Raw genomic sequence first — 26,369 nt, 5'->3', positions numbered from 1 at the left:
AAGTATTGATCTGTGTGTCTATTGTTCATAGTTCTATAGCTGTTTACCTCCTCGCCTCCTTCTTGTCGTCTTCACTGGAGGTCAAAGCCCCCCCCCCCCTCCTAAGTCTCCCATCATGCCCCTGGCTCTCTCTGATGCTCTCTGACAGAAAATCATTACTTTACCTCTGGTGTGATATGGAGATAAGACGCTCATAATCCCGATGTCGGGTCTTTGTGGATGATGGTCGGTGATGTCCTTCACTGATAACGCCGTTGTCCGAGCGGCTCGCCGTCGCTAGAGGAGGGAGCCGCCGTTCGCACGTGCACACATGAGATTTAAAAAAAAAACCACACTTTTTATCAGCTCAGCTCTCATGAGAAAATCCGATTATCTGGCCTGAGTCGCTGAGAAACAGGAGAGGTAAAATAAGTTACTCCGATGCTCCTCATCGATCCGTTTGTCTGCCGGTTCCTCGTCTTCTTCAGCTTCACGCCGTTAAAATGTGGCCTCTAAGCCGTTATATGTTGGTATTTGTATGACGTAATCAACACGTTTCCACGTTTTGCAATTTGGAGAAGAGAAATTAATCTTCCTTTAAAAAAAAAAAAAAAAGTTATTAAATAATTTTTCATTTAAAGTTATCTCGGGACACAAAAATACGAATTAACCCTTCCACCTTATTTAAATGCTGGAATGCTGTTTATTCATCTCCGAGAGATTGCCCGTCTGTATTCCAGCAACGTTGCTATAACAATAAACAAGCGTAACACCACCTTTACTGCATTAAAACAATTAGCTCTGAGGTGCTTTCATCCCTCCCTCCCTCCCTCCCTCCCTCCCATCGTCACGCTTTCCAAAAAAATTGCAAACGTTGCTGTAAACATGCGGTGTGATATTTAAATGAAACTGTCACTCCGGATAAAGTAATTGCAGCTGAGACGCTGACCCCGGATTCAAACGTGCAACCTTGTTGTTTATTTGAAATTTGAGAAGAAAGTCTTCGCTGCTCTGAACCCAACAAATATATAAGATTATTATTTATTTTTCACGACGGGAATAGAAGATCAAATTTGTTATTTTATATAATGTCCAGTCTATGAAAATCACAATCCAAAGGTGTTTAATTTAAATGATGTAAAATAGAGAAAAAGCAGCAAATCGTCACATTTGAGAAGCGTTTTTTTTTTAGGTTCTTTTGGAAATATCTCAACAATTATACGACGGATTACCATGACATTTTTAACAGACGTTCATGGTCCCCAGATGATTTACCTTAATGGCTTTGGTTATGTCCTGGCTCTTCCCTCTAGCGCCACCAGCAGTTTAAAACTTGAACTGTGAAATATCTCCCTGATTCCCATCATCCTCCGCTGTGCTTATTAGCAATTAGCAGGCTAACACGCTAAACACTATAGCCACTAACATTTGCATGTTGCTGCAACAATGTTGACGATGAATCCAGTTTCATTAATCATTTGATATGTTTCTATGCTGATATTGTGCTTGTTCAAGCCTCTTTACAGCAGAGTTCATACAGCAGCTTTAAATGTCGTAGTTTATTAAGAGCAGAGAGCCTCCCTCGTCCTCCTGTAGCTTCACATCCATCCTCCAATGTGGGAATTTGTCTTAATTGTTGCGCCGAGCAGCTGGCGACTTGAGCGATGACTCGAGAGCCCGTCTGTCGAACGTTACGGGATTCTTTAATTCTCTCAGGTAATCTGGAGAGCATTGTTCAGGCTGGGAGGAAAAAAAAGTTGACTTCTGTAATCCTCGTCCTCTGAGGGTTTTAAGAGGGTTTTATTAAAAAGTCAGCCTGATTACTTGGGCTCAGACCTGAGCTGTCTGCTTTCTTATCGGCACTCAAATGACGAGCCGCCACCGCGACACTCCATCAGCTTTCTTTTGTGCAGGTTTTTCAAAAAATGTGAAAAGATGAACTAAAGTTGAGGCAGTGGGCACCTGTCTGACAGCCATGCATCTCCTCCAGCAGCCTCACAGCCGAGGCTACAGCTGTCAGTCCAAGCCATCCTCTCTCAGAGAAATCATTTGAGCTTGGCTGGAGATGAGGAGAATGGAAGAGGCCCACTTAATATTCACAGAGCAGAACCTCGGTGAATGGAAATGAGAGAGGAGGGGACCGGCAAGAAAACAGACTGAAACAGAATGCAAAATTACAAGGGAATCGAAATCAGCAGCATCGTGGATAGAAGTTATATTCCCCCCAAAAAGAATCACTCAGGACGTTGTTTAGTGGGTGTGAAGATCTTTTCGGTCGGACTAAATAAATAAAGAAACTCATCTCCGGGTGTCGAGCTGTGAGAGAGACAGAAGCGGTGCGTGAAATTGTTGGAAATTGACACACAGGATATGCAGTTGCATGAAGAAAGGGGAAGTGCGGTGTGATTTCCAGCATGATAATGACTCCGCTGTTGGTTCGGGGTTTCCTGAGTGAAAAAGCATAAATTGGCCCCCCGGCAGTTTGGGTGACATTTTCACTGCAGGTTTTTAAAAAGGTCTCGTTTTTTTACTTAAAGCCAGCATGCCTGGTTATTATTCTCTCCTCCTCCTCCTCCTCCTCCTCCTCCTCCTCCTCCTCCTCCCGTCTGCATTGTCTCGGTCATCGTGTTTCCTCCACGCGTGTGTTTAGTAGTCTTAATGTGACTCATTAGCTGCATGAAGTCCACTGAGGTCTTGCCTGCCTGCCTGTCTGTCTGTCTGTCTGTCTGCCTGCCTGTCTGTCTGTCTGCAGACAGGATGCCAGATGCATTGTGGAGGTCGCAGCAGAACAATGCTGTGGAAGGATATCCTCTGGTTTTCATGGTCACCTGGTGCCCAAACAGCGAGGCTTGCTCAGAGAAAATGAGTCTTGGGGGCTCCCAGTTCCCCCCTCCTCCCCCGGTTACCCCCCCCCCCCCCAACCCGTTGCTACGCTAAATTAGAACCTCCCTCTCTCTCTCTCTCCTCCCTCCCTCTCTCTCTCGCTCGCTCCCTCTCTCTCTCACTTGCTCCCGTCTCTCCCTCACTCCTGAAGTTACAGAGAGGGAGAGAGGACCGACGGAGAGGGGTCAGCTGACTGCTCCCTTCCAATCGGATAAGTTCTGATGGAAAGTGTTTAGCAGCTTGCTAAGATCAGATTCAGCCTGAGGGAGGGCGAGAGAGAGGGAGAGAGGGAGGCGGCGTGGCGATGCACCGGTAGGCAGGCGTGAAACGCCGGCGCTCCGTGACGATGGACGAGTCCAGCATCCTGAGGAGACGAGGGCTACAGGTAGAGTGTGTGTGTGTGTGTGTGTGTGTGTCTTGGCGTAGCACTAAATCTTGTTATGGATCTGAAGGTTGAACGGCTTGTTGTACTTTTTGAAATGGTCTGATTTGATTGGTCAGCAGCTCGTCAGCAGGTGGACGGGGACGTGAACTCTCCCCGCTGGCTTTCCTCTGCTTCTTATTGACTTTTTAGTTTTGGACAATGAATCGTCGGCATGAACGAGGCTTTGGCTCTTCTGTCAGAAATGCTGATTTGAGGCGACGGCCCTCACAAACAGATATCCTCTGACATCACACCAGATATAACGATGCAGGTGAATCAGTGTGCTGTGAAGGAGTTAGAGTGAAGCGCTAATTGGCTGAGATTTATAATTTGTGCCAAGCTTTTTTATTTATTTGTTTTTTAAAACAACTGTGTGTGTGTGTGTGTGTGTGTGTGTGTGTGTGTGTGTGTGTGTGTGTGTGTGTGTGTATTAAGGAGCCGCACTAAAGCAATTAAACTGCCATTGTTTGTCCCAACGTTGATTTCATAATCAGCCGAGGTGAGTTTTGCTTGTTTGTGATGTTTTATTGATTGTTTCTTTACTTTCATGTCACAGATTTAGTCAACGTGCTCCTCTGTGATTATGAATCCGTCTGACATTCTGACGTCTAATTCATGCTCTTTGAGTTTTTTGAATAAGGAGAAACCAATGACTTTTTTTTGGTAATTGCAATTATTGAAAGCTTTTCAAAACAGTTATTTTGTGCACAGAAGCTCTAATCTGTTTCTTTGTTGGAAGTGACTTCCTCCCTCTCTCTCTCTCCCCCCCCCTCTCTCTCCCTCTCTCTCTCTCCCTCTCTCTCCCTCTCTCTCTCTCCCTCCCCCTCTCTCTCCCTCTCTCCCCCCTCTCTCTCCCTCCCCCTCTCTCCCTCTCTCTCTCCCTCTCTCTCTCACTCTCCCTCTATCCCACTCTCTCTCTCACTCCCCCTCTCTCTCCCTCTCTCTCTCTCTCCCTCTCTCTTCTCCCTCCCCCTTCTCTCTCTCTCTCTTTCCCCCTCTCTCCCTCCCCTCTCTCCCCCTCCCTCTCTCTCTCCCCCCTCTCTCTCTCTCTTTCCCCCTCTCTCCCTCTCCCTCTCTCCCTCCCCCTCTCTCTCCCTCCCCCCTCTCTCCCCCTCCCTCTCCCTCTCTCACTCCCCCCCTAACTCACTCTTAACTTTCTCATTCAAAAGGAAGCACAGAAGTTAGTTTGTCAGATAAATGAATGCGGCCGGTTCAAAGTTTCCCCGTAGATTCTGAGAACAGGAAGTGATGTCATCATCACAGGCGACCTTGGGTCTGTGGAGTGGATGGGACAGGGAGAACTGGCATAGATGTGGACATATTTCAACATTTCATTCATCTTTAATATAGTTTCGTATTAAGTTTTGTGTCTTAACATTTCTTTAAGATCTTGCTTTTTTATTCATTAATCTGTTAAATCAATTTTGAATCTCGTTTGTTGTAATCCATATTAAATTGTGGGATTATGTGCCGGATTATTTCTGGGCCAGAAGCAGTGTTTCCAGTCTTTGTGCTAAGCTATGGACATGAGTCTGAAACTAAGCAGCAACATATTCAGCGATATGAAATAGGTGGCATTATTTAACACCCGTTAATGGTGTTCACCTGTGATCAGGTGAGCTGGAGCAAGAAAGCGTCCAAACGGTGACGAGATCCTCCATCAGGAAGAACGAGGAGGAAACGCTTCCTCGCTGATTCCTAATGACTCTATTTTCAGACTAACCAGGAATACGCAGGAGGATTGTTGGTTCTCTGCTTCGGATCCATTAATGAGCTCTGAAATAAACCGCTGGTCTAAACTTTGTGTTTCCTCGTCTGGAGGATTTTTAGGTAAAGTTATTGTTTTTAGGAAATACTGTAGAATATTGATTCCCAGGGATCTACATCTCACTTGATTTACTTTTGATTTTTTTAGTTGTAAATAAAACCAACCAAACATAAAATACATTATATATATATATAATATATAGCATTTTCATCCAAAAGGAAACTCAATAAAATATCTCACAGTAGTTTCGGCTTTACAACCCTTTACCCCTGACAGACGATGCTCAGGGTCCAGAGGATCAACATAGCTGGTTCTCTGCATGTAACAACCTTTTGATTAAAAAAGAAGCTATGTAGCTCACTATCATGACTATAAAGTGAAGCTTTATGTGTTATTACGTATACAGAGGCTTCATTAACAACCTGTGAAAAACAGACATAAAATAGATGCGTAAACGGTCGCACGCGTTTGTAAAACCAGAGTTTCAGACGGAGCTGAAACACTCGGTGTTCCTGTTCACAGCTTTCTTCAGAACTCATGCAAACAAGTTCACACTTCCTTGTAGTGTTGTCACGATACCAACATTTTGGTACCGGTACCGGTACCAACATGTGTTTCGGTACTTTTCGGTACTTTTCGATACTTTTTCAAATAAAAAAGTGAACGCAAAAAATGTCATTACTGACTTTATTTTAATAGAAAATCTTAGAACAATAACATATTAATCAGCAAATAAAATAAAATACCACAAAGACAAGCTTTTCTAATGCACACAATTTAAAAAATGTTAAAATATAAATACAATAATATAATATAAAATATAATATAAATAAACCAGCTCTATTTTTTTGTTTCCAGAGCTACTTTTGTTAAGAGTGAAGGGGGGTGGCGCTTGCTTTTAGCACTGAATGTGGCTTTTTTTCCTGAGTAAATGACCTGTCGTTCCCTGAGTTCAGTGTGCAGGTCTGGGTGCTGGTCCTTTAAGTGTTCGGCTAGTCGGAGGTGTTTCCGCCGTTGGCCATGCATGTTTTAAACACCGTTTACACAGTGGTGCATCAGCGTTAACTGCCTCGCTTTGCGCATTTGTTTTAAGCTAAAGTACGGCCATATCGCACTTCGCGGCGCTGGTTTGTCCGCAAGTTGCGGCGTGGTGACGGTGGCAGCAGCCATTCTCCTCTCCGTGCATCTCTCGCTCGCGCTCTCCCGCTCTCTCTCTCTCTCTCTCTCTCTCTCTCTCTCTCTCTCTCTCTCTTTCTCTCTCTTGCTCTCTCTCCTCTCTCTCTCTCTCTCCAAGCTTTCCTCCTGCTCCGTTTGTTGCTACCGTCCACGCTGCTCGCTAACTTGCTAGCGGTTTCCTCCGGCTTGCTTGCTTTTTCCTTTTATCTCCCCAAGCTGCGGCTCGCTCCTCGTCCTCTCAGCTGTAGTTACAACGCGGTGACGTCACGCGGCGAGTTCGCCACGCTGTTGCGGGCGCTGCCGGCGGCGCTGCAAGTATCGGTCCCGTCCAAATGCAATATAGTACCGTTTTAAATGCCTCAGTACCCCGGTACCAAATTAGTACCGGTATACCGTGCAACCCTACTTCCTTGGCTCCTGAGCAATGCATCCTCCATGATGGAGTTTAGTCGAGCTAATCACAGTCAGACCCCCCCAAACAGCTATAGAAACATCAACAATAACAAATCAACAATGACTCTTTCTCTGCAATAAATGCAAGTCATATAATCATTAGAAGCCTGTACACACACACACACACACACACCTGACAGATCTAGAATATTGTTTCCTCTCCTGGCAGGTATAAGAGCATCCCGCTGCGCCCCCCGTAACACTCCTCTCTGTGAATCTTCATTTAAATTCGTCCTCGGGGCCTCGGGGCCTTGAGTCGCGTTTCCTCCGAAAGGAAAACATCGTATCCACCTCGAACACAGTCGAGTAGATTTAAGGACATCGCCACGATAATGACAAGTACACATTTGAATACAGGGATTTCACAGTTTTACTTCGGGGGGGAAAGTTTTCTCTCTGCTGATACGACAGTTAGAGAAGCTGGAACATGGAGCATCACGTTGTCTTCCTCACCAGGAAGAAGTCATGGCTTCGATCACACCGGCGAAATGTTCTCCAGGCGACATGCTGGAGTCTGCAGAGCCTTGAAGCTCCGCCCCCTCCCAGTCCGCTCGCTTTACTCGACACTTATTTAGATTTAATCGTTGGTCCAACAGCAAAACACCCGACAAGTGTGAAGCAGATCGGACGAGCCGTTCCTGAGATATGCAAAGGACAGACAGACGGAGAGAGACAGACAGATACACAGAGAGACAGACAGATACACAGAGACAGACAGACGGAGAGACATACAGACAGACAGATACACAGACAGACAGACGGAGAGAGACATACAGATACACAGAGACAGACAGATACACAGAGAGACAGACAGATACACAGAGACAGACAAATACACAGAGAGACAGACAGATACACAGAGACAGACAGATACACAGAGAGACAGACAGATACACAGAGAGACAGACAGATACACAGAGAGACAGACAGATACACAGAGACAGACAGATACACAGAGAGACAGACAGATACACAGAGACAGACAGATACACAGAGAGACAGACAGATACACAGAGACAGACAGACAGATACACGGAGAGACATACAGACAGACAGATACACACACACACATACACACACACACACACAGACAGACGGAGAGAGACAGGCGGACGGACGGACAGACGGAGAGAGACAGACAGATACACAGAGAGACAGACAGACAGACTCACTCCCTGCTGCTGGTTGGATGGAGCCTCTGAACTACTTTAAACTGATTTATATTGATGATGAATGAATTTCTGATCGACGACAGAAACAACTTCTCATCTCTAGTTATCAGAATACTTCATTCGTGTATTAGTCTAGTTATCAGAATACTTCATTCGTGTATTTAATCTTTCAGAGTCTATTATCACGGCGTTAGAAATCCGTGTCGGCCTCAGATGAATCGCTTCCCACTTACGACGACGAGTTAAGCATTTATAACACCGAACATCCCGGCTCCCAAATCAATAAATCACTAGCTTTCAACTCGGCATAATGGTGGAAAATATGTCTTCAAACTGACAGTAGGTTGGATTTACTGATGTAGTTGTCAGGGTTAATAGACGTGGAGTTTCTACGTGATGCATATTCTTTTTCATTGGTTGTGTATAAATGTGCAGAGCAGATAATCAGATTTATTGATCGGTTTGACCATCTCCTAATCTGTGGTGTAATCGGTGTAATTTTGTCAAATGTATAATTTAGTTTGTATGTTATTAAGTCAACCTCATCCTGTTTTTTGAAGCGTGAATTAAGTAAAAAGTAAAAACTTATGGTGTTCCACGTTTAAGGAGCCAAGGTGTTGATTGGACGACTTTGTCTCGAGGGTTTTTTTCCCGCCATTCAGCAGCAAACCGCCTTAAAAACCCTAAGTTCACCTTTTTGATCTCGAGATGTCAGAGAATTCAAATGAATAAATCAAAGGGAATAATTAATGAAGCACTTCTCTACAGGCTTTGATGTGGCGACTCGGAGAGGAAAATATTGTTTCTAGAAGTCAGTAACTGACATTTTCACCCGCGCGGAACAATTAACCGTCTTCAGGTTCAACAAGAAGATTTACAAGATCAACAATTCAATTACCAGGTTTTTGGTTCTTTCTAGAGATGAAAGGTTTTCACACAATAACTCCGTTTGTATCAGATGTTTGACGGCTTTCTAAACCTCTAAAGGAGCATCACGGTGAATAAGAAGTACTTGTATTTATGTAAAGTATTAATACACACAGGAGGCCGTTACTTTGCTAATTCAATCTCAGATGTCACAGAAAGTTGCATATTTAATGTTTTTGCAGAGACTTAAACTGGGGATTTCATAATCATTTTATTTACTGTTATTGAGATCCTTTGAGAATATGCTGAATCAACAATAACCCAATTAAATAACAGGGTTGAGCAGAAAAATGTACAACACAGCAGGTATTACTATAAGAAGAGATTACAGGGACTGTACAGGGGAGATGTAGGAAGTACATGATGTATAGTTACACAGCAGGTATGCAGGACGGATACTGCACGTATGGTTCCCATGACAACGCTCTCATTGGATTCATTTGAAACAGCGTGACTCTGTTTGACCGCGACATCGGGGGGGGTTTAGCTCAGGAGGTAGGACTGGCAACCGGAAGATTGCCGGTTCAATCCCCGGCTCCTCCTAGCTGAGTGCCTGGTGTCCCTGAGCAAGACACCTCAGCACCCCAATTGCTCCTGACGAGCTGGCTGTCGCCCTGCGTGGTTGACTCCGCCGTCGGTGTGTGAATGTGTGAGTGAATGGGTGAATGACAGTCATTCCTGTAAAGCGCTTTGGAGAAAAGTGCTATATAAATGAGGCCATTTACCATTTACATCGACACTCCGGTCCGACTCATCCGACTAAAAGGCAGAAAACGACTATGCTACCAAGTTTTCACCACTACGCCAGGAAGTGTCACAGCCTTTAAGCCCCTTTTACGCTGCTTTTTGTTTTGGGAGTATAGAAAGTCGGTAGTTTATGTAACTAGTAAGTCGTGTAAATGTGCACGACTAGTAAATGTTCACCTTTCATTGTTGTTTTGGTGCTCTGCAGCTCATCAACACGTATTTAATACTTCACACTACCATCGACGGCGATGTGTGACAGGCCACGCCCTCTGTGGTTCCTCAAACCGGGATGCTTCTGTAGACGCCAAAGTTCCTTATAAAAGGTGCGATCGCAGAATCTCAGCGTGCAAAACGCCTTTAAACCCCTCCTAGTGCGACTAGCCAGCAGAGTGATGCCCAATGAGATAAAAGGACGTGTTCCTGGAAAAGAAACGTATGTTTATTTCAACATTCTGCTCTTTTCCATTTAGGGGAGAATAAACAAGGCCATTTATCAGATCTCCCCGAAACCGATGACGGCACCGTCTGAGATGGAGAGGAGAAGTTATAGCCTCGGGCTGCTTGGCTTGTTTTCTGTGAATCCCTTTCGTGCATTTGAAGGCATTTTGTTAATTCCACGTGGGAATGGCGGACCCTGCCAGTAACAATGAAAACTGCTATATAGTATACAGTATAACAATGTTAGGCGGAAGGAGAGCAGTGGGCTGTAATGTTGTTCACTAGAGTTATGTGATTCCTTCCCTATTTTTTGGGGGTAAAATGTGATTAGTTTCTATAAACTAAGAGTTTCTGGTGTTCTGGTTCTGCATGATCTTGTTGTAATAAACCGTCGTTTTGATGTTCGTTTGTATGCTCTCTCTTCCATCCCATGGAATCGGGTTTGATCTTCCACATCCTTCATGTTCATCTTCTCCAGCTGTTGATGTTGAAACGTCCAGTCCAGGGATGTAACATGTATCACACCTGCTCTGGGATCTGTTTCACGAGGCTTAATAAAGATGCAGCTGCAGCAGAAGCAGCGTCCTGAGCTCAATCATTCTCTCTTTCTTTACTTTGGTTTGCACGTTTCTCTGTACCTTCACTGCTCTTCATTGATGCTTGTTAGTTACAAAAGAAAACACAAATACGAGAGTATTAATATCTTGATATGAGGCCGGATATTGTCTTGGATGTTGGATGGTAATGTGGTATAAATGTGGTCTTTTCCTGGTCTGAAATGCCGCTTTACAGCAAAGTGATGTCATTTACAAAACTGTTGTAGCTGTTTTATTACATCTATCAGTAGATCTGGTACATTTAGCTGCTTTGCACTATTTGATTGGTTTTTATTCAGGGTATAAAAGGGAAAAAAACGGATATAAAAAGGTTCATAAAAGCGTAAATGCAACACTGATTTCCAACGAGGACCTCAGTGTTAAGATGATACATCATCATAGGAACGCATCACGTCCGGAACATTGATCTGGTTATGATTGTGATGCTTTTTATTTAGAAATAAGTGTTGTGCAAAGTGACGTGTTATTTAAAATGCACGTTTAAGTTTTGACAGAACTTTTCTTTTCCTTTGCAGAAGGAGCTGAGTCTTCCTAGAAGAGGCAGTCTGTAAGTACCCAGATTACATTCAAAGTTCTAGCTTTTTTACACGTTTATGCCTAAAGACTATATTTAGTCTCCAGTCTGGACATTTGGGCAAATATATAACGGATCGGATGAAAAGTGATGCTTTTATCAATGGCTGGATTCTTGAAGAATTGTGTTTGTTTCATGTTTCTCCACATGAAATATACTTTTTCGCTGCATTTGTGATATATATCATTGATATTCAACTTGTTCATAGATACCAAACACTCGGTTGTGCTCCTTGTTTGTGAGATACAGACGTACTTTATTTAGTCTTTGGCCACATGGGACTGTTTGTTTTAATGGTAGATGAACACAGAAAATATAGTTTTATATCTAAAACATACAATTATATGTGACAACAATGCAATCAAGTGAAGAAAAATACACAGCATTTACAACTGGAACCGTTTCCAGGGGGACACTAAAGAGTGATGCACATACACTTCCTGCAGCTCTTTTTTAAAATGATGCACCTGATGTAAAGTTGATGAAGATGTTTTCTCGGGTTCTTGTTTGTGGTTATTTTTTGCATGTGTTTTCTTAATTTGGCCGCCGTATATCAAAGATGATATTTTTCCTTTTTATTTGCCAGATGAGTTGCAGCCTTCGAAGCCAGTCGAGGGCTGAATAGACTTCCTGGATATTGATTTTTCTTTGGTTTAGTTTGACATATTTCGTGCTGAAGAAAGAAAGATTTATACCCATGATGCCTTGCTGCTCTCTCTGGCACCTAACTGTAATAGAGGTGAGCCATTACTAACAGGCTGCTGTGAGATCACCAGCCGCCGGTTTTATATATATTTAGAGAGCTGGCGCCTCCGGTGACCTTGGTTACCATGGTGATGGTGTTTGGGCAAGACGACGCTGATATAACCGCTTCAAGATTCATCCTAATTTTTGTACACTGCAGAGCCTCAGCTTGGTTTTAAACGTGACAATTAAGCATCAAATCAGCTGTATTTTGTTAAAATGGGCTTCTCTTGATTGGTGTTATATGGCTGTAATCTCAGGTGTAATATTAGGTGTAATCTGAGGTGTAATCTCAGGTGTAATCTCAAATGTAGTCTCACATGTAATCTCAGGTGTAACCCCAGTGTAATCTCAGTTGTAATCTCAGATGTAATCTCAGATGTAATCTCAGGTGTAATGTCAGGTGTAATCTCAAATGTAGTCTCACATGTAATCTCAGGTGTAACCCCAGTGTAATCTCAGTTGTAATCTCAGATGTAATCTCAGATGTAATCTCAGGTGTAATGTCAGGTGTAATCTCAAATGTAGTCTCACATGTAATCTCAGGTGTAACCCCAGTGTAATCTCAGTTGTAATCTCAGATGTAATCTCAGCTGTAATCTCAGGTGTAATGTCAGGTGTAACCCCAGTGTAATCTCAAGTGTAACCCCAGTGTAATCTCAGGTGTAACCCCAGTGTAATCTCAGGTGTAACCCCAGTGTAATCTCAGATGTAATCTCAGGTGTAATCTCAGCTGTAATCTCAGGTGTAATGTCAGCTGTAATCTCAGCTGTAATCTCAGCTGTAATCTCAGGTGTAATCTCAGATGTAATCTCAGTTGTAATCTCAGTTGTAATCTCAACTGTAATCTCAGGTGTAATGTCAGCTTTAATCTCAGATGTAATCTCAGCTGTAATCTCAGGTGTAACCCCAGTGTAATCTCATCTGTAATCTCAGTTGTAACCCCAGTGTAATCTCAGGTGTAACCCCAGTGTAAAATGGTGTAACCCCAGTGTAATCTCAGGTGTAATCTCAGATGTAATCTCAGCTGTAATCTCAGGTGTAACCACAGTGTAATCTCAGCTGTAATATCAGCTGTAATCTCAGGTGTAACCCCAATGTAATCTCAGGTGTAACCCCAGTGTAATCTCAGCTGTAATCTCAGCTGTAATCTCAGCTGTAATCTTGATGTGTTAGACGAGGTGGCGTGCTAAGATGCTAATGTGACAGATGTGGGAGATGAGGAGGGACTGGAGCTCGGTCAAATTTATCTTTAAATCATAAAAGAGACGGTACAAAAATATTTTTAGTATTAAAAGTGCAAATTATTAACTATGTGCTCATTTGCATTTCCAAACATGTAAATCTGAACATGAAGGATGAAGCCACGTTCAAAGTTCTTGTTTCATTTTGTTGAAATATTAAGAGGAATTTTTTATATCTTGTTATATCACTCCATAAATCAGAAAACTCTGTCATCATCAGCCATAAAATGAAAATTAAAGAAACCTTGCCATGTTATTAGGAATAAACCCTTCAGAATATGTAGATTTATAGGAATGAATCTGAGGTTCTGGCTCCAGGTTTAAGAAAACACTGAAATCTCGTTGAGGTTTTCTTCCCGGTGACAGAGAGCCATCTTTAATATTTGACATGAGTGATGACTTGTACCTCTTTTAGATTATATGTCGTATGTGGAAGTTTGTTTTCGTCTGGATGTGATGATGGCTGGGATCTATTTATAAGCTGACCTTAATAACTGGAAGTCCAATTAAGGAACTTGGCAACCGGACGTTAGATTACCGTTTCTCACCTCAACGGCACAAAATCACAACCAGTGTTGCTTATTCAGATCTGGAGCTCCGAAGTTGTTGTTCTTGACGGGATGAAAGAGGATTTCTTGACTGTAGATTCTGTTTGGTGGTGTTTTTTTAATGCTCGTATTAAATTCAGCAGACGTCGTCGGCTGCATTTCCTGAACTCGATCCCTGCAGATGTCAAACATTTACTGAGATTTGTTTTTCTTTTTTGAGGCTGAAATACAACCTCGGTCTGGCACACTTAATTTGTTGACAGCTTATGTTGTTGCTGCCTCAATAATTACTATATTGTACAACATATAGACATGAATTTGATTGTTTTTGCTGATTTTTCCTCGTCGTTTACCTGCATGTTCAGAATGACACCAACATTTTTAGAAAACATGAGTGTTTTCCTACCTATTAGAGGACTTTTGAAGACATTTGTTTTGGTTGTGTGGTTTTATCTTATTCTTAAGAATTGAATTTTCTTTGCTCTCTATTTACTTTACATCAAAGATCTCCAACAGGGGGTCCCAAAAGTTAAAATACGTCCAAAAATACACATTAACATGAATACAACCTAGTTATTATCTTAATGTCTTAGCATTGTATACATCCATCATTACAAAGTACTGTTATACATGGAACTATAGGCTGCACTACACTTTATTATAGTTTAATAAGGAACATTATATGATATAATAGGGGGTCGCTGTAAGACAAGGGGCCTTGACCTCTGGTTTACATAACTATACCATTATAACGGTGACTAAAATGGTTGTAAAATGACGATAATGTCGCTTATCTGTTATTTCTTGGACCAAATATCGTCCAACAATATGAGTTATTGTGACGATGACTCCCTCGACTCCTTCGTTGTAATTCAATAACGGTGTGAAATCTGCAGCTCCTCTCCTGACACGCTCACGCTCCACTTCTCTCCCGTAATAGCAACAATAGTGCTCAGGTTTCACATTGTGAACGGCCTGATTGCCTCCACAACACCTCGGTCATCGTGTCATCAGCGTCACGTTATGGATTCAGATCTGAAAGCTCCACTAATTAATATTGTGTATTAATAGCTGAATGGATGACGATGGTCTCGGAGAAATATCTGCTGAGCATCGGGATGAGAAACACGACTCTTAATTAATGTTTCTTTCTATTTTCAGAATGTGTTTAAAGGTTGTTGCACTGCCCCCAAGTGGACAAATATGATATAATATATATTTATATATATATATATATATATGTAAAATTAAAAAGCATGTGTGTTTTAACAATTATTATTCAGCATCGTTGGCCTCAATTCTGGAGACACATTATAACTTATAATGATCACCAGGTTTTAAGATAATTAAGACAAACAAAGACGTTTTTTTATTAGTTGTGATGTTTAAAAAATAATGCAAGAACATGATTATGTTTACGTTCAGTTGCCAGTTTTTTTTATTCCATAAAAGAAAACAAAGAAACTCCTTTAGCGCCTGTAGTTCCTCTCTGTTGGTGGATTTTATCCTATTTTTGGTGGAGGTCGGAGGTCGTTGGGTCATGTGATAGACCAGGAAGTGAAAGTAGACTTCCTCATCATTGAGTCTGTTTTCTCTGCAGAAAAAAACTCAAAACGGGGCTAAAAGGGTTTTCAAACATGGCCGTTTTATAGTTGATGTGTGATGAGTGAGTTTGGCTGAACTAGTTTCTACTTTTTATGTCTCCTTTTTCTCTCTGCTGCATAATTCCAGACTCATTTGAGAGGGCAGAGGGCGTTTAGCCCATCACCCTGGAAACGCTGCAGTTATGTCTCATTGACTTTCAGAAGGAGAGAAAAACCTTCTGTGTGTGTGATTTAACCAGGCTCACTTCAAAAAAAGAATTAACCCACACTGCAAGATGCCAAAGACATTAAAATAATAATAATAATAATGCAAAAGACACAAGCATATCAGTCTGGAAACTACACGGCAGCATACAGAGCTACATCGTGTAAAGTTTGTAGCCGACTCTTGACCTGCATCCTGTTTACGCTCCACTTCCTGCCTCCACTACTAGTTATGTGTTTGTTTGTTTTTTTTCACAAAAAATATGGATCACTTAAGATGCTTTTACAGAGTTTTTTTTTGTTTTTTTTTGCATAAGCAAGTGTGGTATTAAAAATTAAAAATCCTTGCAGGCAATACTTCCAACTACAGGGCGCTTTACAGACCCCATCTTCACTTCCAGAAGCACAATAATAATAATACAAATAATACATTTTATTTGTAATGTACTTTTCATTGTTAAGAACCATCTCAAGTTGCTACAGAGTAAAACAAAAATAAAATCAGTTTAAGAACAGCACAAAAAGAGTTTACATAAATGTACTCCCTTCTACCTGCTCAGACTTACAGCCCTTATAGTTGTGTGTTTCATGCAGTGTTTCCTCAGCAGCAGCTCCTATATTTCTATATTTCTCCCATTAAACGAATGCATGCAGCAGCAGCAACTGTAGCTGACTCCCTGCAAACACGTTATTGTTGTTGTTGTTGATCTGAATGAGCCCTCCTCGGGGTCGTGCAGTGGTTCATCCTCTCTGCCAGTGATTCATTCTGACTTCTTGTGACTACGACGGTTTGGCTTCTGCAAATAAATGACATCATGATTGTTGTCAGTAATGATGAGCCTGGGAGGGGGGGGGGGGGGGGGTCTTGTAAAAATCCCTGCAGGGCGAGGACACTCTGCTGCGTCATCATGCTTTCATACTTTCAGTCTCAACACTCCTTCATGCCCCTACAGTTAAATGTCATAACAAGTGTTTTTATTTTAACGATCTGTTGCATGAAAAAAGGACTTGAATCCCGAGAGTGCATGCTGCGTCGCTGCCCGCTGACTGACGTGGACGGGTGGCAGGTAGTGCTGCATTATGTTTGGTTTTTTTCTCTCCTCGGGGCGATGACATCATCCCCGTGATCGCGGCGGCATTGCACCGTACGCTGCGTGCGCCTCGAGGTGAGCGTGCTGTCAAGGTGACTGCGTGTTCGAGGAGGAGGAGGAGGAGAGGGAAATGTGTTGATTGCATTCGTATCTGCTCCAATGCAAGTCACCAGCTGGTGGGGGGGAGGGGGGGGGGAGGCAGATATGTGCATGCGTTTGTGAAGGAGCAGGGGGCGTGTATTAGGGGAGGGAGGAGTCCTGCCTCCGTGCCCTCCGCAGGCAGCTGAGGATCTTATTTGACAGCTTCAAGGTGGGAAGTGAGACCAAAACAAGAACCCCCCTTTTTTTTTGCACCCTCCCTTTATTTGTGTTGGAGGGGGGGGGGGACCACTCCGTCTCATCGCACTGTGGTGGCTGGGTTTGGCTCTTTGTCAGTGCAAGGAGGGGGGCAGACAGGCAGGCAGGCAGGCAGACAGGCAGTGTGAATGCATATCATGACCACAATAGAGCACACGAGCACAGTTCAGCCATGAAAGCCCAGCGGGAGAGGCTGAGAATTCCAGGGCTGACGCTAGAGTGAGTATTTCCCTCCGTTATCCTACCGGGGAGCAGTGTGTAGCTTTGTGTGTGTGTGTGTTTGTGTGTGTGAGTGTGTGTGTCTTTCACTGTTGCTTGTGCAGCGTTAGCATTAGCAGCTGCAGCATCTGCAGCAGGAAGTCTAATGTCAGAACCTTCACAGCTACGCAGCAGACGTTTTCTCGTGTGTGTGTGTGTGTGTGTGTGTTTTATGCTTGCATGCACGTGTGTGTGTGTGTGTATGTGAGTGTATGTGTGTGTGTGTGATATGGACAGACCATGCAAAAGGAGTGCCGCAACTGCACAAAAACATGCTTCTGTTTCACGCAGTGCACACACACACACACACACACACACACACACACACACACTCACAACGCACCTCCGAGATGTGGTCGTTTGTGACGGATGTGATCAATAAGGGTGAAGGGCAGTGATTCTCTGTGTGTTTACGTAGCAGGTTTCCCTGTTTCACCAGTCATTTCTTTGACTTGATGCATTTTTATATAAAAAATGAGGTCAACAAGGTATTTGTCACAGTTTTCCTCCGTTTGAGGCGTTAAAAGCTGCGATGAGAGATCATAATTGGACCGATGAGCGACTGCATCAAGACATTATCTCTATGCAGATTACATATATGCAGATTTAATATTTTATTGTGTCAATACGTCCCATGAAAACCTACAGTTAATGTGTTAATCCTTCCCAAACTGGTTGATTCCTACTAAGAGCCGTAATATTCCACAGTGTATTCGTCTGGGACTATTTTCTCCAGCGGATTCATCCACATTTTGGTGTGCTGTGTGTGTATTTACTGCAGCAGTGTGGTGCATAAGTGGACTCTATAAGCAACAGTGTTTTTAAACAGGGTTTGGACATCATGGAAGCAGCTCTGAGGCACGGATGAATAATTGGATTCATACTTTAAAAACTGAGAAAAAAATGTAGAAAAATCACCGGATTTCTCCTTTTTACAAAGTGTGTTTTGGACTTCCACTGCAGTGAAAGTTACTCACCTCTATGTGACCTAACGCTCTGCAGTGCCACTGATCCATAACATCACAGGGGAGAAAAGTCTCAAAGTATTTATATATTTATTAGATTCCACATACTGTAAAAGAAAAATAAATACAATAATAATAAATCAGATTCAGCCAGAAATCTAATACATTGAGAAGAAGCATAAGATAAGAGAAGATGAATCTAACCTTATCACAAGAATGGCCTCATTTATTCAATAACAAACGTGAAATTTGGTAAATCTGTAATATTCATAATCAACCTACGAGATGTCCATTTCAAATACAGACAAACCTGCTATTTAAACATGATTCTGGATCATCTGACGGGGCTCGTTCCTCTGATGCTGCTGTCTTCATGTGATGGATGGATGGATGGGGGGGGGGGTCGTCTGTCTGTTGACTATTCACTCCCCTCCATTTAACTTACAGCCTCACTCCCCGAAGCTTGAGCCCCACTCCCACTAGCCCCTGCAGTCCGTGCAGCCCGCTGCACGCGTTCCATTTCTGGAGGTAAGCTAGCGCTCGTCAACCTGTGTTCATGTTACCGACCCGTGTTCCTGTTACCGACCCGTGTTCCTGTTATCGACCCATGTTCCTGTTACCAACCCGTGTTCCTGTTATCAACCCGTGTTCATGTTACCGACCCGTGTTCCTGTTACCGACCCGTGTTCCTGTTATCGACCCGTGTTCCTGTTACCGACCCGTGTTCCTGTTACCGACCCGTGTTCATGTTGCCGACCAGTGTACCTGTTACCGACCCGTGTTCATGTTACTGACCCGTGTACCGACCCGTGTTCCTGTTACCGACCCGTGTTCATGTTACTGACCCGTGTACCGACCCGTGTTCCTGTTACCGACCCGTGTTCCTGTTACCGACCCGTGTTCATGTTACCGATCCGTGTTCGTGATACTGACCCGTGTTCGTGATACTGACCCGTGTTCCTGTCATGTTACCGACCCGTGTTCCTGTCATGTTACCGACCCGTGTTCCTGTCATGTTCCCGACCTGTGTTCATGTTACCGATCCGTGTTCATGTTACCGATCCGTGTTCATGTTACGACCCGTGTTCATGTTACCGACCCGTGTTCCTGTCATGTTACCAACCCGTGTTCATGTTACCGACCCGTGTTCCTGTTACCGACCCGTGTTCATGTTACCGACCCGTGTTCATGTTACTGGTGCATGTTCAGGTCGGTCCTCGTCATGGAGCATCACAGGGACTGGATGTCCTAAAAAAGGAAAAAATCATCATCTGCCATTGAAATGACATTGAAAGAGAAGGACACGGTGCTTATATAATGTTGATACCCCCCCCCCGTTCCCCCATCTTGCTCCTCTTTCATGTGCTAAGTAGGATTTGTGGCGTTTTGCAAATACATCAAAGTGAAGAACGGTCTGAATCCCGGCTGGATTGATTCATTTAGGAGGCGACGAGTATTTAAAACGGTTAAAAGCTAGTTTGAGATTTTCTCAGTAAGCTTCAGATTACTCGTGACTTTTATCCTCGTGTCACTGAAAGATAATTTCTTTAGGGGGGGTCAGTGATGTCTCAGATGGCATGTCTTCTTCTCAAACTCCTTCTTTTGCACGTCAAGAAGCTCTGAATCCCTCTTTTTTTCTGGGTTTCTCTTTCAAAAGGGTCATTTAGGTCGAAGCCATCTTGTTTGGTTGGATTGGACAGAGGGCTGAAAAGGTGGCCTGGGATGCCCTTTAATGAAATGAATATAGTCAACGCATGCACTAAAGGTGGATTTTTTTTTTGCTGTTAAAGGTGGATTGATTTATTGCTTACTAATATTTCAGTTTTAAGGAATTGAAGAAGAAGCAGAAGGCCAGAAAGCTTCTCTTAAAGGTGCCAAATGTGAAATTCAAAGCATTACCTTTGGTGTCAATATGGCGACGGCTCACCCCGCGGCTAGCAGCTAACAGTGCAAACAACAGCAACAGTGCAGTGTGTTAAACTGAGGGGGGAACAGGAAGTTGGCTGCTACGCTCCTGTGATGATTAGCTGTAACCGCCGTATAGAGGCAGTGCAGGCGGCTACGAGCTAGCCTCACGTGCACGCTCACATGCCCTCACGTGCACACGCGGCCGGCCCTGCTATGTCAACAAAGCACAGAGGAGCTCTGATTACAACACACAGAGGAAGAGTGGCTTCATTCCCCGCTCACTGATCACTCCACTATATCTGTACGAAATACTTGTTTGCTGCTGCTTTTATGGTGAGAACGTTTTGAAGTCCAGTTGGAACCTAAATTGCTTAAACTTTTACAGATTTAAAGAAGAATCGCAGTCGATATTTAATCTGGCAGGTTTTTGTTTGGCTTCATCCAAACTGCTTCTGACAGGAGTTTGTGCCAACAGAAACGGTTGGAATGAAAACTGAACTTCTGTTCATTCAAAACACTCAATATTGAGTTTTTCTGTATCAATGAATAGCATGAAACACCCACACACGACCTCTGACCTCTTTCAGAGCGAGTGGAGCCGAGCAGCGTTTCAGTGACTCAGCTCCATACAAGACTGTGGAGATGTTTTTATCTATTGACGATTTTGATTTTGATCTGATTTGATATAAAATATATATTATATTATATATTGAGGTTCGCTGATGAATTTGAGTTGCAAAGTTAGTGTGACATTGACAGTATTTTAAAGTTTGTTTGCGTGGGTTCTTTGCGCGGTTTGTTTACATGATTTCATGGTTTGTTTATGTTGGTTGTTTACGATGCGTAACACTCACATTCTTTACGTTGGAGGGACATTGCATTTTTTTTTTTTTTTTACGATTTGAATATTAGCTCAAATTAAGAATATAAGATAAATAAAAGCCCGAATGCATAATTAAACATGTGTATATGTTGCATATGTTTTATGAGGAAGTATAGTCATTATGTTGTATGTGGTGAGAAACAATGAACGGGATAGTTACAGAGGAATCGGGTTTATTTTCATATCACTCGGACCCAGGATTTATAAATGATAACAGACTCGTATAATTACTTGGATCCCCTGTGTTTTATTATAGTAGTTCGTTCTCTAGATTGTAAACACAGTAACACTGATTTGCCCATAGAAATACACTGCACACACTTATAATAGCAAAATTAATATAATTGTTCAAATCTTTACATATTTAGAAAATATTGCATTTTTGCCTGTCGAGGATGAAACGAGTCAGACGAGGACACAAACCCACTTTATTTCTTTCTTTTTTTACTTGTGACGATGACCCGAAGTTTGACTTTGAACCGTCGTTTCTTATATGGAACGCTGAAACGGAGCAGAGAGCCATAATTAGAGTGAAGGCTGTCACGCCGGCCTGCAGGGAGGAGGGGGGGGAGAATATGAGAGAGAGAGAGGATGCACACGGAGACTTTATACCCACAAAATGGCTTCTGATTACATTTTATCACACGTGCAGAAGCGTTGTGACTGATCTGCAGCATCCTGACGGTCCTCGGGTCTCACTGGTCCACCTCCTTTCAGTCGGTCTTCTGTTTGAAGTATAACTGACATCATAATGATCTCAGTGGTTCTTTCTTTCTGTAAACGTATGCAAGCGTGACCCGAGATGACCCCTCGGGATGTCGCTGATGATGTAATGCAAACACGTTGTGTAATTTGAGGGTTAGAAGTCCGTGTCGCTGCGGAATAACCGAAAAGTCCAAAGCTCAAATTTTATCATCATATGAGACTTTAAAAACAAAAACAAATATTGCACGACGGCATTTTTCTTTCTTTATAAAGTAGGACATTTGCGAGTTTATTCCGATGCTAACAACCGGCATGTATGCTATCTAACTTCCCATGAATGTACACACACTAATTGACAAAGCCTCGTTAAGGTCCTTAGGGTGATGATGTTGATGCTTATTGTTGGTTTTATTTATATGAGGCCAAATTGTCATCTTATGGGTGTTTATTGATCGGGGCGGTTGGGCTAATAAGTGAATGCTACCGCTAGCATCTTAGCCCAACCGCAAATTTCCCCCCTCTCTCGGCTCAGTTTTTTTTTCCTCCTACAGTGGCCCTGATACGCCGTCGTAATTAATTGTCTTCAAATATACATTTAACTTTCCTTCACCTCCCTTAATTGACTGCTCCACAAATATTAGACCGTTGAAGCACATTACCGTGAGCTGCGTTTGTCTTTGTGTTTACTCGCTCGGTGAATGAGGTCGATATCTATTTCTGTGGCTCGCTGAGACGAAGTGAATGTTTGGAAGCCGCGTTGTGAAAGTGACACCATCAATCGTGTGATTACAGCGACCTCCGGCTCTTATCACGGCTCTCTCGCTTACGTTATTGCAGCCGAGTGTCTGTCTGGAGGCCTGAACTCTGCTCTCTCCTGTGGAGTCTGACAGCTATGATCAGCTGACTGTAAACTCTCACACATACACTCGAAGGACTCCAAAGTCAAATTCATCACTGGACTGACGAAACGGGTGCATGTCTTCCAACCTGCTCTTCCTTTTCCTTGTGAACACAGTTTGCTTATCCATGTTTTGAAGTATTAAGATCGTAAAACGAGGATTAAAGCGTCGGATCAAGAGCGATGAAGTTGAGGTGAAGCTCCCATCGATGTGGAAGGAATCCCTGCAAAAAGCAAAAAATAATCGAGATTTCAAATTCAAATGGGAATCCTGCTTTAATACGCTGACCCACCGACAACTTTTGGAGGGGGGTGCACGGCAACATCTGCTGATGATGCAGCACAAACCGCCCCCCCTCCCCCCCTGCTCGGGACGTGAAGTGGTAGATGCCTGTTACATGAGACGGAGCATGTTGAGCAAAAGGGAAGCGGAGTGAGTGTTTGGGATATGGAGCAGCGAGAGAGAGGAGGGGGGGGGAGAAAACAAATAGTCAGCTGGTGTTCGGTGTCGTATCCCTGCAACAGTGTCGACGCCTGACCTGGATCTCACACACACACACACACACACACACACACACACACACTGTGTACGCTCCAGGATCCTCCCTGGATTACTTTTTATTTGAGGACAGAGGAGGACACGGCGTCCTCTCTGCCGCCGTGTTTATGCCGCAGCTGGCTGCAGATGTGCAGAGGAAGTCGGGACCCAAGCAGAGCTGCTGCTGCAGGAGCGCCCGTCATCAGGACCGCTACGGGGGTCTGGTCCTCCCAAACCCCCAAAAGCCCCCTTTGCATCTCTCCCTCTGGCAGGACTCGGACACGATGTCCGACTCCAGCCTGTGGACGGTGCTGTCCAACTTTAACATGCCGCATTTCTTCAGTGGAGCGCGTCTGCGAAGGTCCAAGAGGTAAAAAACCTTTAGTTAGAAGTTTGCTGCTGTCTATCTGTCTGAGCACAAAAAAAGGTTGGTTGTCTGGACACTGATTGGCTGTCGGGATGTGTTTACAGTATGTCAGCGGACCTGTTTTATGAGGCGAGTGAATAAGAAGCTGGGTGTTTCCTCCAGCCTATTGTGTGTTATTTGCTTTGTGAGTGGAGAGGTAATTGAATGTTTATTGTCGAGGCAGTCTCATGTTTCCTGACCCAGGATGTGTACTTTTCCTATATTCCATCCCCCATTAATTAAGAGTCGGAGAAGAGGAAACGCTGATTGTTTTTCATATTTCGTCAGTGCTATTCAGACAAAGTGCTGCTTCTGAAGAAATGTTGCGTGTGACACCATGCCGTGTATTTAAACTCGACTTTTTAACATTTGTTCCGAGTGTGTAGCCGCCGGTTTATAGCTAAGCCACTTGATCCCAGTTTTTTCTGTATATTTTTCTGTTTGGTGAAGCCCATATAACTGATATTTATCTTTAATCCCTTTCCTGACCCATTTTAGTGCTAAAACAGCTTAACATGAAATACTGGCTGTTTTTTTTATCAGTGTATAAAGAGTTATTTTTTTCATCTGCTGTGAGATTTAGTGAATATTGGAAAAAGTCTCAGAGCGGTTTCTCTGCTATGACGATTGAATGTAAAGCCGAACTGCTGATTTAAGTCAAATGAAATGAGATTGAATGGCTTCCATGTAAATCATATATTTCCCCATGTTATTACAGTTAGTGTTTTTTTTCCCCACTCATTGTTTTAGTAATGATCGGAATATGATATTTGATTTTAATTCAGTTATAAGGCTGCTGTCCTTCATTTTAGTCAACAGAAGAAGAAAATGCAGAAAACTTAAAGATGTAAGAACTTTGCTGCAACTTTTGACCAAGTTACCATCCGTTAAATGCTCTTTTTATGAAAATGTAAGCTCCTGAATCCTGATTATCAAAGCCGAGTCGCTCCAAAGCGATGTATCATACTATACATCTTCAGATATAGAAAATCTGTCTTCGGGGGCTCGAAGAAAAGAGCTGCATTGCTAGTTTTTTAAATACTATTAATAGAGCCGCGTGCGTGTCACACGAGTGACTTTGAATTTTGGGTTTGTCAGCAGCGATTTATGTGGCGTTGTGCTTCGTCAGCTCACCTGACAGCTCTGACAAGAGAGCTAAACCTCTACAGACGTAGAAGGAGATTCATCGTGGCTCTTTGTTGGTGGCGGGTCAGGATCAGACGATCTGGGATTTATCTGGGATTCAGACTGGTGGGAATCAAAAGGCCCCTTCGTCTATTTTTGCCTCTTCCTGTGCCCAAAAATAAGTCTAAAGACATTTTTTTTTTGACAGATTCAGATTACTTTGTAACAATAAAGAGGTACAGTAATTTAGGTCAGCGTAGAAAATATGTGTAATAATATTTTTAATGATATGTAAAAATAATAGTTATACTTTTGCATATAACTGGTGATCGGTAAAAACCACTCCTATAGGATCCGTTCCAGGAATCTCACACATCTGCAGTACAGCGAACAACGCTGGCCTACTTTCTCCGTATCGTCTTCGCCCAGGGCGGCTTCATCCTTCCCTTTCTTTCGTCTTTTCTCCCCTCACTCGGCCTTTTCTGGCCTCCGATGTGCCTCCGCCGCCACAGCTCGGCGTCACATCAAACAGGATGGAGACGGCCTAACCTGTGGCGTTTTTATAGATTTCTTTGTGCGATATAAACCAGAAGTTTTTAAATGTCCCCATGAGTAGCACCACTCTGTAATAGGGGTTATAATCGTGGGGATGGAGAGCGAAGGGCAACAAGTGGGTTGATTGGGCAGCAGCGTGGCATTCTCTTGGCCTAATCCACAGTGAGAGGGTATAAATAGATCTGGTTAAATCCGATCCTCTTTGACCTGAGCACCTGTGTGCACCAGATATTAGTCGCTCCCTTCCCCATCGCGATGAATGATTCACGCCGTGCGTCCACCACACACTCTTGATTGCAGGTTGGCCTCGGAAAGCACTCGAGTAAACGAGGACGAATGGGGGATTTTGGTTAAAAACGAGGGGGTTTCCCCCCGCCGGGATTTAGGGAGATCACTTTGGATTTCATCATGCTGAAAAGGACTGGGAGCATGGGTTATTCTGTGGACGTTTTTGGGGCTACATGCAACATTTTGCACACATGTTTCAGGTTGGATTCACCAAAGTTTCGTAACAGGACAAACTGTAATTTTGTAATTTCCTCCTCCTTCATGAGGCGTTGGCATTAGTGAGATTTTATCAGGTGCATCATCCATGCCTTTAAAAGAGTCACATGTATATAGAAATGTAACCAAAGACTCTCTCTCAGCTCTACGGATGTTTGTGTGAAGCACAAAACAACATGGAGTCATCTGCATACAGACGAACATTAATGCAAAGTCTTATTGTTGAAACAGGTTCTGGGTTTACGGCGCAGCCTCACTTACCTCACTAACATTGGCAGCAATAAGAATACTATGGTCATCAAAAGCTGCAGTTATATCAAGGAGCACACACACACACACACACACACACACAGAAACTGGAGAATTAATGTTGGTTATTTTTGTGTTGTCTGTATAATGCACGGGAAGGAAATTATTATTAAATAACATCTTAAAAATCCATTTGGAAATGGTTCAGTCCTCCGAGGAGGTTATGTAACAGGATGTCATTGAGCCTCCGACCTTGAAGTGAATTCATGTTCTGCGGCATTTTGGTTTCCTCCGACAGCCTCTCATTTCACAATATATCAACCAGAGACTCATCGAGAACGCCCGAGCTGCTTTTTAGGTGTTGAAATAGTCCTTTTTTTTTCTTCTTCTTTTCTCTCAAGGTTAAAAACTAAAGTACAGATTAT

At 43.1% G+C, this 26,369-nt stretch overlaps 1 protein-coding gene across 8 annotated transcripts in view; it reads left to right on the top strand.

Moving 5' to 3' along the window:
- The window catches only part of mast4 (microtubule associated serine/threonine kinase family member 4), a 62,648-nt gene that overhangs the window by 13,855 nt on the left and 22,424 nt on the right, over window positions 1-26,369 (top strand). For 2 of the 8 annotated variants that reach the window (XM_084035101.1, XM_084035100.1), the window contains exons 4-5: window positions 11,100-11,131; window positions 18,621-18,701. In XM_084035101.1, coding sequence (XP_083891227.1) covers window positions 11,100-11,131; window positions 18,621-18,701 — 113 coding nt within the window. Of the gene's footprint in view, window positions 1-3,108; window positions 3,248-11,099; window positions 11,132-16,927; window positions 17,170-18,620; window positions 18,702-23,218; window positions 23,476-26,369 lie in introns of those variants that run through there. The other 6 variants (XM_084035102.1, XM_084035103.1, XM_084035105.1 and 3 more) reach the window with 4 other exon arrangements.

The sequence above is a fragment of the Eutrigla gurnardus genome (assembly GCF_963514095.1).
Source record: "Eutrigla gurnardus genome assembly, chromosome: 19".
NCBI classification, from domain to species: Eukaryota; Metazoa; Chordata; class Actinopteri; order Perciformes; family Triglidae; genus Eutrigla; species Eutrigla gurnardus.
This window is presented reverse-complemented; position numbering and strand designations above follow the sequence as displayed.